This window comes from Herpailurus yagouaroundi, unplaced genomic scaffold (genome assembly GCF_014898765.1).
Source record: "Herpailurus yagouaroundi ecotype Mexico unplaced genomic scaffold, PumYag 141, whole genome shotgun sequence".
In the NCBI taxonomy this organism is placed as follows: Eukaryota; Metazoa; Chordata; class Mammalia; order Carnivora; family Felidae; genus Herpailurus; species Herpailurus yagouaroundi.
Window position 1 is genome coordinate 48,316,890 of NW_024412396.1, and position 16,120 is coordinate 48,333,009.

General features: G+C 45.9%; 2 protein-coding genes across 5 annotated transcripts in view; one reads left to right on the top strand and one right to left on the bottom strand.

The window, feature by feature from the left end:
* ZNF410 (zinc finger protein 410) overlaps window positions 1-2,355 on the top strand; it is a 50,451-nt gene extending 48,096 nt beyond the window's left edge. For all 4 annotated transcript variants that reach the window (XM_040477647.1, XM_040477648.1, XM_040477651.1 and 1 more), the window contains one exon: window positions 1,554-2,355. In XM_040477647.1, coding sequence (XP_040333581.1) covers window positions 1,554-1,592 — 39 coding nt within the window. In that variant the 3' untranslated portion in view covers window positions 1,593-2,355. The remainder of the gene's footprint in view (window positions 1-1,553) is intronic.
* Window positions 2,356-2,765: 410 nt separating this feature from the next.
* On the bottom strand, window positions 2,766-16,058 carry FAM161B (FAM161 centrosomal protein B). The gene is made up of 9 exons (XM_040477646.1): window positions 15,904-16,058; window positions 13,446-13,768; window positions 11,858-12,408; window positions 9,934-10,280; window positions 9,500-9,627; window positions 7,182-7,346; window positions 6,877-6,976; window positions 4,861-5,003; window positions 2,766-3,854 (listed from the first exon to the last, which is right to left on the bottom strand). Exons 1-9 carry the CDS (start codon window positions 15,955-15,957, stop codon window positions 3,716-3,718), a joined length of 1,950 nt encoding a protein of 649 aa, XP_040333580.1. The 5' UTR covers window positions 15,958-16,058; the 3' UTR covers window positions 2,766-3,715.
* Between the last annotated feature and the right edge of the window lie 62 nt (window positions 16,059-16,120).

Below are 16,120 nucleotides of genomic sequence, written 5' to 3' on the forward strand. Positions count from 1 at the left end.
GACCCCTGTAAATAGGCTCTAAAAGTAAAAACGTAACAAGAATATCAGAATAACCAAAGCAATTATCAGAAATTATCACGGGAGGGGTGCCTGGCTGGCTCAGTTGGTAGAGCATGTCACTCTTGATGTCGGGGTGGTGAGTTCAAGCCCCGTGTTGGGCATGGAGATTACTTAAAAATAATTAAGTAATTTTTTAGCACTACTTAAAATTTTAAGCACTACTTAAAAAAAAAAAAAACAACTCTTCTTAAAACATAAAAGAAATTATGGGAAATATATCAAAACTACATCTTATTCAAATGGTTCAGATTGAACAATTTTTATTTGCCCTCGGTGTTACCCAGCCTTCTGCAAATCAGATAGAGGACTTATTGTGCAGGCCCAATTGGGACCCCAGGGCTTTGGGACCTCTGCTGACTAAAAGGCATCCCAAGTGGGGTTCTATAGCCACACTGAGCTCATATTCTCGAATGCAGGAACCAGTATAAATGCCACCCAGCCTTCAATAAATCAGAATGTCTTCCAAAAAAGAAAGAAACAAATTACAAATTCTTTAAGATTTCTCATCAAGTGTCATTGCTAATTTGAGTGCCAATATCTGGATCTTGACCTGGATTTAAAAGACACCATTCTTACATCCTAACAATACAGCATCAAATGAAATTTGTGGTTTAAGTTTTTACATTTTTCTTTAAATTTTGTTTAAATTTCTTTAAATTCCGTATTATTAAATTCTACTGTATAAATTACCTTTACCCAAGTTGAGATCACCAAGTAAATCTATCCCCAGCTCAAGAATTTGTCTGGTTATATTTTTACTAAGCCATTTTTATTCTGAATTTCACTGTGTTATTCCCATCTCATTTTCATAACAAAATGGAACTCCGTTTCATCAATTGTACAGAACAGCACTTTCAACAGAAAGCCTTGAGTGTAGGGTAGAAAGTCTGTTTTGGCTGCCACCCTCTTGGAGTCTCAGGCTTTCTCCCTTCATCATAGGGAAGGCATTCTTTTGGACCCTGGGAATCCCTGGATTCCTTACGAGTGGGAACTCATATAGAACTCACTGGGGTAGCCTCCCATTCCTCTTACTTCTGCTTGAGCTTTCAGCCTGTACTTGGACTAACGCTGCCTGACAGGAGATTTGGGATTCCACCATTTCCGATATATCTGTTAAGTTCGGCATGCCTCAATCACTGACTAGTGAGTACATGACTACGCAAACAATAGTTTGGCTTAGGACTCGGGATACCTTATTGTCATAGTGAAAATGCCAGCATCATGGGCCAAAATGCTGTCCCAAGGCCAGGATATGAAAGAGATCTATCAGTCTACGTATGTCTCTTGCTTTGGAACTAGATACCCGCTGTCCCAAGGCCAGGATGTGAAAGAGATCTATCAGTCTACGTATGTCTCTTGCTTTGGAACTAGATACCCTTGACTTACCCCTGTAGTACATTCCCCACTCCCACTTAAACCTTTTCCTTAGTATGAATTACTTTTCCTATTATTCAGTGGTAGCCTATTCCAGATTTGGTTTTAATCTTTTACAGTTACTAAACCAAGGAGATTTAACTGAAAGACGGACATGAGCATGGGTGTCAACTCCTGGAAGAGCAGCCCTGTCTGATCCCAGAGTGCACACAGTGGGAACAGGATGCTTACGGCTCACGATCTGCCAGAACCAAAATGAATCTGTGAAAGACAGGACCCCGCTTTGGCCTCTGTTCATCTTTCCTGACATAGAAGATGAATGTAGGAGAGCTTCTCTTCAAACTACATCTGATCCAGACAAGGAAGAAAGCAGTGAATGTGGGCTGGGTAACTGTACCTACCTCTCTTCCCACTATAAAATTTTGGGATGGACTTCTCCCAAAAGTGAATTTGATTATGTGTTGGCTGAAATTTCTTCAGTGTGACTGTTGAGAAGGGGTTTTCCTTTGAAGAATTTTCATCCCAGACTCAGCTGTCTTTTCACATGGATAAACTAAGCCCTGCCACCAACCATAAAACTTCACCAAGAAGCTGAGCTTTCAAGATGCCTTGTTGCTTTGGAGAAGGGAGTGATGTCAATTCTGTTGTGGCATACTCCCTTTAGCAACCTGAGTAAGAGACTCTCTGCCACTGGGCTGCAAAAAAATAAATTACTTGAATCCCTACTTGGCCCAGGCTGAGGTACTATCTTGTCACATCCACCTCTACGTGGCCACTTTGCTTTCTTTGTTTATGGAATATACGATAGCATGTTAAAAGGGTTTTTTGGGGTTTTTTTTGTTTGTTTTTTTTTAAAGTTAACTATCACATGATTCAGAGCTTCAGTTGTTTTCCCTTTAAATAAACAAGACAGCCCAGTAAGTTCTTTGGCTCCTTGTTTTGGACAAAATTTGTTTTCTCAGGAGATTAAGAAAATAGTTCCGTCTTTCCCTTTAAGACAGGGCACCGATTTACCCTTTGGATTCCATACAGGTAAAACTGAGCCCAGGAGTCTTGGGGAACATGACATAAGCATCTTCATGTCTAATTAGCAAACCTAGATAGTAGTTGTTGTAGTATCGCTCCGTCTTCACCAGAAAGGACCATGTCTGAGTCTGGAAAAATGGCAATAATATACTTTTGAATTTTCCAGAATGTTAAAACATGAGAAATTGGGGGCTTCTGGTAAGAATAGGCACTATTGCTATCATCCACAGCTACTGATAGAGAATAATTATCACTGGTGAGAAGAAAAGTATTTCAAAGACCGCTTACTAGTAGAAAATCATGGCTGTCAGAGAATTTTCACATTTATTGAAAATGAACCTCAGGCTTACACACATACCATGCACACAGTGGCATATCTTAAGCAGATAACAGGAAAAATTAACTGCCGTTTTAAATTCAGTAGTTATAGTTCTTAAGTTGTTAATGACAAACATAATCACCCTTTGTTATGTAGATTGAGTTCATGTCAATATCTTGTATTCTTAAAATGCCAATTTTTATTTTCTGTAGCCCTTACTTTTATACTAGAGCAGTGGTTCTTAACTGGGAACATTTTTGCCTGCCCACTGCCCCACATATGGCAATATCTAGGGACATTTTTGTCATAACTGGAGAGGGCATTACTGGCATCCAGTGAGTAGAAGCCAGGGATGCTGCTAACGTCCTACAATGTACAGGACAGCTCCTTCTCCCAACACCCAACACCGACACACTCATCTGGCCCTAAATCAATAGTACTGAGGCTAAGAAACCATGTACTAGAAGTTGCAGACTTGTCTTCCTGCAAGTGTTTTTGTTTTCCCACACAATATTTCTAAGTAATGTTTTAATTGGTTGCCAACAGGACATTCCTGGCTTCTGTTTGAAAACTCAGTTGCTGATCTGGCAATTCTGGGCCTGGGTTCTAGCTATTAATAGTGGACCTTATACCCAGCCCATGTGATCCATTTGTTTCCTAACTGGCCCCTGTAGGCATTTGGGTGTGTGTTCCTTTTTTAAGTAGGAAGCCCAAGAAGCAAGAATGCTTAACTCTGCTCTGAATCCTCCACCCTGAGGCTTTTCACTTTGATCTGCTTAAACCATTCCCTGTTACCTGCTACTTTTTTTCTTGCTACTTTTCTTATCCTCATTCTCCAAGAGTAGCCATTGGCTCAAAAGCCAAGTTTTGCCTGCCTTGACTCAACCCCAAGTTAGTTACTTAATATTGAAAAGCAGTAATTTTAAGTGTTACTGATTAAGCAAGTGATTTGAAATTATCTAGCAATTCATGAGACAGCTCCTCCAGTTCTTTTTTGGGGCTTGTAGGCTGTTGTAGAGATTCTTCTAAATCCTGCTGTGGATTTCTGGTGCCGAGTTTTGTAGTTTCATGGGTGCTACAGAATAAATTAAAGCATTATGAAATAAAATGTTTGTAATTAAAGCATTATGTAAGGCTTACGGATGGTTTCAACATTTTCATTATTTTATATGGGGTGTAAAGGGAAATTTAAATTTCTAGGGGGAGAACTGGGATAGGAATTAGGGGAGGAGCCATTAGGATTTAAGAAAAAAAGTTGAGAATAATGGCAATAACTATGCTTTTCTTCTCCCTTTTGATACCAGTGGAGGGGTGGTGCTAATGAGTTACTTTTTTTTTTTTTTTAATTTTTTTTTTTTCAACGTTTATTTATTTTTGGGACAGAGACACACAGAGCGTGAACGGGGGAGGGGCAGAGAGAGAGGGAGACACAGAATTGGAAACAGGCTCTAGGCTCTGAGCCATCAGCCCAGAGCCCGACGCGGGGCTCAAACTCACGGAGCGAGATCGTGACCTGGCTGAAGTCGGACGCTCAACCGACTGTGCCACCCAGGCGCCCCAGCTAATGAGTTACTTTTTAAAGAGTGCTAGATTTCAACAAGCCACGGTGATCATGCTGGGGGGGAAGAGATAGGCTTTGCTTGTTTAGGATATTATACCTTTTATTATACCTTTTATTATGCATCTTTAAAGGTTTTTACTTTCAATTACCCAAACAAAATAAAAAGTGTTAGAAAAGCAGTTTTATCATTTTATAGTAAGTAAAAATATATGTTTGTCCCTCAAAAGTGAAGTAAAAATATTCTTGACTGATGGCCCTAGAACTAGAATTGGAAAAATGATCTGTTTCAAATCGAAGGAACCTAAACCTAATATACAATGGTTATATTTTATTAACAATAACAACTGCACTTATTCTCCCAATTTAAATATATTATCTGGAGATCTCTGGGTTAGTATTCTATAAATACAGGATTGTGATCTCAAAATACGTGTGGCTGTTCTAAAGGTCCCTCCCAGTGGCATTACTAGGGATCGTAATCTGAGAGCCACAGGGTGACAGGAGCACGTGAGATTATTACCTGGGACATTCAGGGACTTCTGACTGCTCCTTCCATTGTACAGCCCTGGTGCCCTCACCCTTGTTCCTCACAAAGTCTTCATCCAGCCCAGCCTGCTTCAGGGTGTCTCGATACCGTTGTTCTGCTTCTTTCCTAGCAAGGTCCTGAGGAATGGAAACAAATCTGCTGTAGCTGTCTTGTGAATTACAAGGTAATTCTAAATCACTTGCTTAATCCACATGCCTAAAATTGTCCCCATTAATGCTAGGCACAGATTTACATGAAAATTACTTAGAGCCTGTTTTCAAGCCTTAAAGAGCATTGGAACTACCTGAAGATCTTGTTATAATGTAGATTCTCATTTGGTAGGTCTTAGATAAGGTTCGAAACTCTGTGTCTAACACTCCCAGGAGATGCCAACTGTGAATTTGGGAGCCACACCTTTGAGAAGCAAGGATTTAGATTTTTGGACCACCAAGTAAGACTCAGATGAAAAAAGTGGACTAAAAATGTTTTAAGATTTAAAAGCAACCACGAGCACCTGGGTAGCTCAGTCAGTTAAATGTCTGACTCTTGATTTTAGCTCCGGTCATGATCTTACAATATGTGAGCTCAAGCCCTGTGTAGGGCTCTCTGCCGGCAGTGCAAAGCCTGCTTGGAATTCTCTTTCTCTCCACCTCTCTCTGCCCCTCCCCCCTGCTTTCTCAAAATAAACTTAAAAAAAAAAATAAAAGCAATCAAGCCATCATCAGGAACACTAATATATAACAAATAGAAAATAAGCTGCACTAGTAACACTCTTAACAGGATAGATGGTCTGTATGTGGACCAGAAAAAGGTTATTTCTTTGTTTTAATTTAAATGTTTAGTAGCAAAATCACATAGAGCACTTTGTATTTTTCCTAGAGTGGTGAAAGATCTGTTGAGATCTGAGAGTGAGCTTTGCTGGAAAGAATTAACATAAAGAGGAGAGATCATTATGAGAGATTTTGAACAACGCAAGTTGCTAAGTAAATCCAGTCCAGACAGTCCAGCATGTGTGCAAGTGTGTGTGTGTGGTATGTATGGGGGTGGGGAGGGGTGGACTCAGGAAATGCCTAGATAACACACTGGCTGTAAGATGCAGATAATGTCCAGCAGTTGGAACCAGGTTACTAGGGAACTCCAACTTTTGTCTGAAACTAGAGAGAAGAGGGATCGACAGCCTGATACAGCCCAAAACTTCCAGGAATAGTGGCCTTTCTAAGGCTGTTCAGATAGCTCCAGAGCTCCCTTAAGGAGATCTCAACTGGATCCAACTTCCCTAAAAGTCTAGAGAACATCTTAAAATGATTCTTTCATCCTGAAAGCCACTTAATCTGAAAAGGGCTTGCTGGGGTGCTTGTGAGCATCCCAACCTCTGGGGACCTATAAATGTGCCACAGCTCTAGAGGCTGGGGATGCCCAGGGCACCAGCACTGCAGGGGAAGGGATGATGTTAGTAAATTAAAGATATTCTCACTAACACAGCCAGACTGTTACTGTGTATGTGGCATCTAGCCCTCAGTCTAGTGAAAGCTAGACTGTAGCGAACACTCCCAGAAGTGAAACACTTCACAGATGCCTCTGGAGTCTAGTCTTGGGTGAAATCAGTCCAAGCAACATTCACCATTGCACTACTTCTTTGCGTGGAAATTGGTAACAGGCTCAATTTTGAATCTTTCTGATCCTCAAGGAAATGTTTAATACCCAGATATTAAACTTTTCCATCATTTCTTTTTTTTAAATGTTTACTTTTGAGAGAGAGAGAGAGAAAGATAGAGCATGAGTGATGGAGGGGCAGAGAGAGAGGGAGACACAGAATCCAAAGCAGGCTCCAGGCTGTGAGCTGTCAGCACCCAGCCTGACATGGGGCTCAAACTCAAGAACCATGAGATCATGCCCTGAGCCGAACTCAGAGGCTTAATTGACTGAGCCACCCAGGTGCCCCTCTGTTCCATCATTCCTAAAAGCACTTTCATCCAAGACTGAGAGAGAAGAATGATGGCTTAGTTTTACCTTGGTAACTTGTTCAAAGAGATAGGGCCTTGTTTGTATTCTCTTCTTCATTTCTTCCAATTCTTTCTTATACTCTTTTGCCCTTTTACGGTCATTGTTCCTGGAATTAACAAGATTTTTAGAATGAATTCTTTTTCCAACCCTTCATTCCAGTTAAGCAGAGTAATTCCCAAAGACATTGTAAATTCCTAACTGCCTAGCAAAACTAAATCCTTGACTGTGTGCAATTATAGGAGCCTACTTTCAAGGGCAATGATCTGTTGGATCCCAAGACAGATACCCTTTGGCACATGGATGACACTGACCGATTCTCTTTCAGCTTTGCTTTGAACACTTCCTCCAGGCTTTTATGAGGATCCATGGCTTTTGCACGCAAGGTCACAGATTTAGACATCGCTTGACACTTCTTTTTGTGCATCTCCAACCACTGAGTACTCTCATCTGTTTTGTCCTTTTTTTCAAGTGAACTTCTGAAGAAAGGAGGCAAAAAACACACAGATGACCAACTTGAGTATATTAAAAGCACTCTTAGTAACCTCTGGAAAGTGAAATGGTGTTTTCTATGAGTGGGGTAATTTACCACACTGGCGCTTCAGAAAGAATAGGATTCTGAGATTGGCAAATGAAGCCTTCCCAGCACTATGGACACGGTGATTTTCTGCCCCAGGGGAAGTTCAATAATTGAACTGAAATACAATATCCTTACACTAAGGCTTCTGGCCTGTCTGGAAACAATACTAATAGTTGCCATTTGCTGAGCTACTCTACTCTGAACCAAGAGCAGAAAAGAATCAAGTGCTTTATATCAATTATCTTTTGTAATCTCCAGAACTGCCCCATGAGGTAAGAACTGTAAGCCCCTCTTTTTATAGGTGAGGAGAGCGAGCCTCGGAGAGGATAAGCCACTCACTCAAAGCTACCCAGCATGCCAGCGGAAAAGCCAGGATTAGAACCAGTATGTCTGACTCCCAAGCCTTTGCCCCTGACCACTGCACTGTAAACAGTGGGCTTGAAGGTGCCTGGTTTCGTGGTCCTTTGGGACCACAGAGAACTGGAAATAGGCCTCTTTCCATGCACAGTTTGGGGTTAACTTATAGCAAGCACTTGGTCTGCGTAAGTATCATTTGACAAGGTACTAGAGAGGGAAAACAACTGGGCGCGCCTGGGTGGCTCAGTCTCACGTTCCAGCCCCGCATCAGGCTCTCTGCTGTTAGTACAGATCTTGCTTTGGATCCTCTGTCTCCCTTTCTCTCTGCTCCTCCCCCACTCATGCTTTCTCTCAAAAATAAACATTTTTTAAAAAAAGAAAAAAAAAACACCAAGATTCTTGCTTGAAGGCATGAAAGTTTAGTCTGCTATTATATCAAACTCCCCACTGCTGGGAAGCAAATATGGATATCCCCTCGGGGGGCCAGCCTCTGGCCCATAAGGCCTACTTTATTGGGACCTCAGGACACCGATGCATTTAGCCTTGATTTAGTAGCTCTGACTATGACATTTGAGGAAGAAGGGAGTATCTCTTGGATTCTAAATATATTTCTTTTTTTTTTTTTTTTTTAATTTTTTTTTCAACGTTTTTATTTATTTATGGGACAGACAGAGACAGAGCATGAACGGGGGAGGGGCAGAGAGAGAGGGAGACACAGAATCGGAAACAGGCTCCAGGCTCCGAGCCATCAGCCCAGAGCCTGACGCGGGGCTCGAACTCACGGACCGTGAGATCGTGACCTGGCTGAAGTCGGACGCTTAACCGACTGCGCCACCCAGGCGCCCCTCTAAATATATTTCTAAAATCCCTGTTGTGGAGCCTAAAGAGCCAAGTTGTTTAGCCCCACAGGAAAGCACTAAGATGCTCGTCCTCTCCCAGCGCTAAACTGCTTGTTAACACCACAACCTTTCGTGCTGACCTCAGCTCAGAGGTCTAGTGGAGGAACTCTTGCTGGGGCGCTGGCTCGTCGAGAACAACACCATGACAGAGGCCAGTTAAGGAATGAAAAAGTAAGGAGGCTCCTGCTTCCCAACCGACTCTGCTAGTTCGGTTGAACTAGCAGAATCTCAGAGAATCTCAAATCTGTGCAGTGGATGCCTTCTCTTCGTGACAAGGTCAGCCACCTGCCAACAGGTTTCTCTGAATTCCTATTCCTAATGGCTTCCTCTCTCATCTGTGGGTCTTCACTTATGTTGTTCTCTCTGGAACTTTCTTTCTTTCCAGCCTTTGGCTAATTCCTCATTCTTCAGACATCCATTAAAGAGAACCCTGCCCCAGGCTGCCCAGAGCCTCCCAGGTCCCCTGTATTTCCCTGTCATTGCACTACTCACAAAGTAGTAGTTCTTTGATTTTCTATATTTCATACTAGCTATTAAACTATGGGCTCCATAAGGTACTCTGTGACTGGCACAGAGTAAGTCCCCCATGAATGATGGCCAGATGTTCTCCATCACTACATGTGGAGAGTTACCTGTATTTCTGTCCTGATCAGAGAAATCCCTTCCACCCATTTAGTTCTCTGTAGTAACAGGAGAGGAGGCCCAGCAGCAGGATGGTTTCTAGCATTTGGGCCAGAATCCGAGCACTGACCACTGAACTTGGTCCTGGGCCAAGATCTCGAGCCTGACCACTCACCTGACTGCAGACTCCCTCCTCCTGGTGGCATCTGTGATGTGCACAGGGAGGGTGTTGGCAGAGAGAGAAGCAAGGCCACTCAGAGAACGACTCCTTGGCAGGGGTGTGGCTGGTGACTGTGGAGAGTCCTAGAAGAAACGAAGGCTGGTATTGGTGGGACAGCAACGTGTGATTAGTTTCTATTGTAAGGAGGATTCAATTTCAGTGAAGGACTAGTCAGACCAGGAATCTTTTTTTTTTCCCTGGGATTAAGGAAAGAGTAATGAGTTCCCAAGTTTATTACCAGGCCAAGAGTTGGATATCGATCCAACAGCTGAGCCAGTGTTTTTAAAAAAACAAAAATGTCATGAGAAGTGCCGTATGTTGAGACCCGGCCCATTCCTGTATTTTGGGTCTCAGGCCAGGACCCTCCCGTAACTGCCCAGGGCTCTCACCCTCCTCTCTCCAGAGGTGGTGGTGTCACAGGTCCGCTGAGCGCGACGCAGGCTGCCGGTTCTCAGCAAGAAGGGCTTGTTGTGAGTCACCTCTCTGGTGTCCCTTCCCTTGGCAGCTCTTCTCTGGAAGGCCTTGTAAAGGCCCTCGTAGTCGGGGACGGCAGGATTCACACGAGGCTGGAATCCAAAGTCAGTCTGCAGAAACCCAAGCTTTTCCTTCTGGGTTCGGGTAGCTGTTCGAGGCTGGGGGTCAGCCCGGCTGCTGGAGGAGATGATGGGGGAGGAGGCCATCTGGAGCATGTCTAGGGCTCGCATCTGGATGCGAATTTTCCTGAAGAGCTCCGCTTCTGTGGAGAAAAGGTCAGGGTGGTGATGGGTGACAGGGGACCCTGCCTCACACCTAAAGGTTTGGAGAAGGTTCCCTCTAAAGCTCCAGTGCAGTATTGTGCTGGAGCCGATTGCCAGCTTTGCAGGATTTTGTGAACCAGTTGACATCATATGGGAAGCTCCACCTTGGCCAGAATAGGTGTATTTTTACCAGGGAAAGTGGCAAACACTACAAATCAGCTTGCTTCTTCTTTTCTGGAGAGAGCTCATTCCTAAATGTTGACCAGGACACCCTGCCATGTGCCAGCAGGCTGCAGAGGCAGCCACCATTTACATTTACTGAGCACGCTCTGCGGTTCCTCCTTCAGAGGCCAAGCCAGAGGGGTGAGCCGGTCTCCTTGGCTCAGGAAGGGCCCCGCCATCCACCCAGAGGCCCAGGTTATTGCCCAAATCATTCCTGCCTGCCTTCTCTCATCAGTCCCCCGTCCTGCAGTCTCCTCTTTAACCATGTTCCGGTCTGGCCTCTCTTTACCATCCCTGCTGCTAATTTCAGTCTCTCCGCTGAACTGGTGACATAGTGTGCTATAGATCAGCATCCCTTCGGTCCTGTCCCTCCCCCTTAATCATCTCCACAGCATCAGAGTGATCTTTCCGAGCTGCAGATCTGATCCTGAGCCACCCTGTTTGAAACCCTTCAGTTGGCTCCCCAGTGCCCTTGGGATAAAGTCCAAATTTCCTCCCCCTCCCCCAGGTCTGGCCCATGCCCGCCTCTCCCTCCCTGCTCCCTCTTCTCTACCCTCCATCCTCCTCCCATCCCTTGAATGTGTTCAGCCTCCTCTTACCTCCACGCTGCTCTCTCTGATGCACTCTTCCTCCGTCTTCCCTGAATTAAACACACTGCTCATCCTTCAGGGTCGGTCTCAGTGCTCACTTTCCCTGGGGACCTTCCCTGTCTGTCCCCACCGCCTCACCATGTCCTAAGTTAGGTCCCTCTGTTATGTGCTCTATATGACCCTGGAGGCTCCCACCTCTAATCCTTGCAAATGACTCATCACATTTGTAATTTTTTGCCTGTTATCTGTCTTCCTTCCTCCCTTGTCCACAAACTCCATGTCTGTTTATTGAACACAGAGGAGTGCCTGGGGCTTGACACATTACTAAATGAGTAAAGCCTGAGTCCTTTCATCGAACCACATTTCTTGAAATGTGCAGGTCACCAGGATGGGGGGGGGGGCAGGCGGTAGGAGCTTCCCTCAGGGGCAGCTGGTGGTAGCACCGGCCCAAGCTGGTCCCTGGATGCCTCCCTGGTTCTCTGTTCTTGTACCTGTGCTGTACCAGACGCCTTCACACCCACTCTCTGAGAGAGAGGTCATCAGGGCAAACTTGGAGAAGGCTGCATGACCTCTCACTCTCCACTCTTTACAGGGCTCCCCCATGATACAGACGGACCCAACCGGCAGGGAGCGTGGCCTTGAGGCCCGTCCGCCCGAACAATGAACTTATCCCCAAGCCAGGCTGACCCCCCGAGCCTAAGTCTCCACGGCACGTCTTGGTACTCCCCAGGTAGGAGGCAGCAGGGTGGGAAGGATGTCTTTACCTTGGAGTTTGTCCCCGAGGGCTGGCTCCAGAATGGACTTGGGGATCCTTCTGGTGGCATTCTGCTTGGGGACGTTGGCCTTAGCTGTGGCAGCCAACTCCCTCTGTTTAGCAGCTTCTTTTCTCTGCTCCTCCTTCACGAGGAAGCTGAAGGGCTTCAGGGAAGAGAGGAGCCGTTCCTTCCTCTTCTGGATCCCTGCCTGCCTGCGGGCCTCATTGCGCTCCACGATCTCCTGGTAGAGGGGCAGGTAGACGTGTGCTGGCACAGGCTGTGCCCGGAACTGCCGCTGGCACTCGGCCTCCTCCTGGGCCTGCCTCTGGGCCTGCGTCCTCTCCTGCTCAAAGGAAGCAGGTGAGGCCAGCCACTGCGCCTTCTTCCGGGCCTCACGCAGTGTCATGCGGAACGGCCGTGGGACGGTGATGGTTGATGCCCAGGAGCTGATGCTTCTGTGCTGGGAGGGAGGCCTGGAGCCTGAAGGTGGCTGGGGCTGAACCTTGGGAGTGTCGGAGGGAAGGCTGCTCAGGGAGCTGCAGCACCGTGGGGAGCTGCACCTGGGGGGAGAAAGCAGCTGTGCGGAGGCCAGGCCAGGCTGGAGGCCCTTTCCTCCTCCTGCTCCTTCCCACAACTCCCTCCCAGAAGACGGCAGCTAGATCCTGAGCCTAACACAGCCCTGCAGGCGTCTGGGCCTGTGCCTCGCTCCTTCCTTCAGGCCATCTAGCAGCCCTAGTTGGAAGTCCTTCCTCAGAATTGATTCAAGATTTGCCACTTTGCATTCTAATATTTTCCTTTAAAGATTTAATTTTTTAATGTTTAAAAAAATGTTTATGTATTTTGAGAGAGAGAAGGGTGTGTGAGTGGGGGAGGGGCACAGAGAGAGGGTGAGAGAGAATCCCAAGCAGGCTCCGCACTGTCAGCCCAGAGCCTGACTCCGGGCTCAGTCTCACGAACCGTGAGATCACGACCTGAGCCGAAATCAAGAGCTGAATGTTTAACCGACTGAGCCACCCAGGTGCCCCTTAAAGATTTTCTTTTTAAGTAATCTCTACACCCAATGTGGGGCTCGAACTCACAACCCTAAGATCAAGAGTCTCACGTTCCACCGGTTGCCCTGCATTCCATTATCTTCATATGGGAGAGAGAACAGTGCAATGGTGCAGAGCAAGGCTTTGGAGTCAGACCCAGGTTCAAATCTTGCTTCAATTACCAGCTGTGTGACCTTTGGCAGGGTTTGCTTGGAACCTCAATTTCTTCATCTGGAGAATGGCAAAAATAATAGCTACTTACAGGGTTAGTGGGAGGAGAAAATAAGATACGGTGTAGGTGCATATAACAGCGTTGGGCCAAGGTAAACGTACCTTGTTGCCATTCTCAGGGAGGTAGTGACAAAGGCATCCCTTTAATCAATTCGAGTGCTTCCAATGACTAAGGGTTATCCAAAGTGATTTAGGACTACTGGGTAGGAATCAGAACGTGTTTGGCTCCGAAGGCCTGATTCTGAGCTGGAGCCTCGGTAAGGGACAACTTTACTGAGGAAGAGGATGAGGCCCAGAGTCATGAAGCAGCTGTTGAACTGCAGGGCCTTCCTTACCTCGGAGACACAGGGTACTGGGCCTCAGGCTTCCCCCTGCCTTTGTCTTGGAAGAAACTCTCCAGGTCCTCATCGTCTTCAGAGAAGTCCTCGCCACTGTCTGGGTTGTTCTCATAAAGGGATTCCAACAGGCACCACCTGCCTTTCGGCTTTAGTACCTGCAGGGTCTCATAAAAGCTCCCAGTGGAGTCCGAAGAATTAGAAACCGTCTCCTCCTCCGGGCTGAGGAAGTCATCGAGTGTGCCAGCCCTGGGCAAAACCAGCCCATCCCCAGACAGCTCTTCTTCCGTCTCTGTGTCTGGGGAGGATTTGGGGGGAAATCTCTAAAACGAAACAGAAAAGACTGTGGGTCAACTATAATTTCAAATTTTCTCAAAGCCTAACTGTTAATTTCACTTTGAATAGGTCTCTGTATATTAGCGACTGGGAAGGAACGAAGAAGAATCAGATGTATTCCTTGCTTTAAAGACATTTCACAAATTGGTATGTGGGCATATGCTTGGTTGAAGGGCAGGAAAGGGAAGCAGACCGCTAACGTTGGTTCCCTACTTCATGTGCAGTGAGCATTTGCAGAGTACTTACTCTGTATCATGCATTCTGCCCCCGGCACTCCAGGAATCCTACCCGTGACCTTGGCCACACTCTGGGCCTTGCCCTATTTGGGTTTCACCTACTTTTTTCCAGTCTTCTTTTTCCTGCTTCCTTTGTCTACACCTCTGTTTTCCTAATAGTCTACCTAATATCCCACCTGTTACTAGGAATGAGTAATCAACAGGACAGATAATGTGGTCTAGCTGAAAGAACAATGTCGTAGAAAGTGGAAACCCAACTGGGTTTAAGTACTCCATTCACTTAGAAAATAGTTTTTGGGTGTCTTATGTGCACGGAGCATTAGGCCGAGAACGAGTCAAGCACATGAAGCTTACATTCTAATGAGAGGGAAAGAGACAAGTATATGATAATAAATTCAATAAAAGCCATAAATTGTGACATTACACAGTGATGAAGTGGCTTTAGGAAGCTTTTCTGTTGATAAAATCCCATCACAAATGCCACTAGGAATGTATCTATAGTCAGAGTTAGGCTTATTAATTTATTGGAAAAATTACAGGGAACTTGTGTGGGGGCGGGGAGAAGAGTGGGGACTTTCAGTAAGAGGGTGGGAGAGGGGCTTTTTCTAGGGTTGGCTTCTCTTGAATGATTCTGAGGAAGAGAGTGGATCCCTCTGGATCCATTCTGGATGGATGCTGTCATGAAGAGGGCACACTTTGGTAAGTGGGTGACAGCAATTTTTATTGAAAAGGTAACTAGAACAAAGTGGAGCTGGGTAATTGGTAGTTAAGCATCATCATTTAGAAGGGGGTGTTGGTCTCTTTGTAGGCACACTGTGGCCCTTTGAGAAACACTGTTTTCTGCTAATCTGGCTGCTGGCTTCATTACAGTCTGAACTGGACTTTCTCAGTCCTGGGCTGATCTTTACTTTCTCGCGGTGGAGGAGTTTTGGACTGACATCTGATTGATGAGAGGGAGCCAGCCTTGCTAAGATCTGGGGTAAGAGGGTTCTGAGTTCTAAGGAACAGCAAATGCAAAAGCAGGGACCTGAGGCAGGAACAAACTTGACTCTTGGAGAGTTAGAAAGAGGGCCAGTGTGACTGGAGGTCAGTGGTATTCTAGAGATACCCTTAGAGAGGCTGGTGTGGGGCCAGGATTGGACTGTATACAATGACTAGTTGCATCTAAGAAATCAGTGAGGCGTAGGCTGCTGCAGGCCTCCAGGTGATATTGGTGATGGTTTTCCTGGGTTCTCCAAGGTCCAGCTCTAATAGTGAAAAGAACACTAGATTCTGAGTCAAAGGTGTGTATGTGCTCCAGCCCTTGCTCTGCTACTGAGGAGCATGTGATCTTAGGGAAAAATTTTTAAAACGACTTTATTGAGACACCGTACAGTTCACACAACTCACTTACTGAAAGAGTACAACTCAGTTTTAGTACAGTCAGAGTTGTGCAACCGTCACAATTTTAGAGCATTTTAATCACCCCTCCCCCCCAAAGAAAGCCCATACCATTTAGCAGTCATTCCCTATTTTCCCTAGTCCTTTCGACCCTTCCTTCCCAGCCTGCCCTAAGCAACCACCAATCTACTTTCTGTATGGATTCTTCTGTGCCTCAGTTTTCTTTTCTACCAAATGGAGACAACAATAGTACTATTAGTCTTCGGGTAGTTGACAGGATAAGCGAAAACCGAGGGCCACTGCTGTGGGTCTATGAAGGGCCTAACATAACGCTCAACCCGTTAGAGAGTCCCTTGCGGGTCCCCAAACGCTGCTGATTTTAATCCCACACCTCTCTGCGACACGCCCCTGACGTCTGTCTCCAAGGCAATGACAAACAGTTTCCTCTCTTTAGAGACTCCGTTCCGGGCGCAGACCGAATTCCTCTCCTTCTCTTTCTCTCTCACCTGCTGGCTCCACTGAGCGCCGCCGGAGGCTCCTGCAGGCCTCCCGACGGTCATCTTCTCCGCGGGGCAGAAAAAGAAGCGGCGGTGACAGCGGCGTGCTACGCTTTGGCTGCGGTGGCTGCACTAGCTACGCGATCAGGTTTCTGATTGGCTCCCAGGCGGATGCCTGAACCAGTCCCGCTTCCCAGGGAGCCTCTAATTCTTCCCGCCCAAGTTG

Excerpts from the sequence above, each read along its gene's own strand:
- FAM161B (XM_040477646.1), bottom strand. The coding sequence starts at position 15,957 with ATGACCGTCGGGAGGCCTGCAGGAGCCTCCGGCGGCGCTCAGTGGAGC. Across the intron at positions 5,004-6,876 it reads TCTTTGAACAAGTTACCAAG|GACCTTGCTAGGAAAGAAGC; the intron begins GTAAAACTAAGC and ends TCCATTCCTCAG. Across the intron at positions 3,855-4,860 it reads GAAGTCCCTGAATGTCCCAG|CACCCATGAAACTACAAAAC; the intron begins GTAATAATCTCA and ends TTTATTCTGTAG.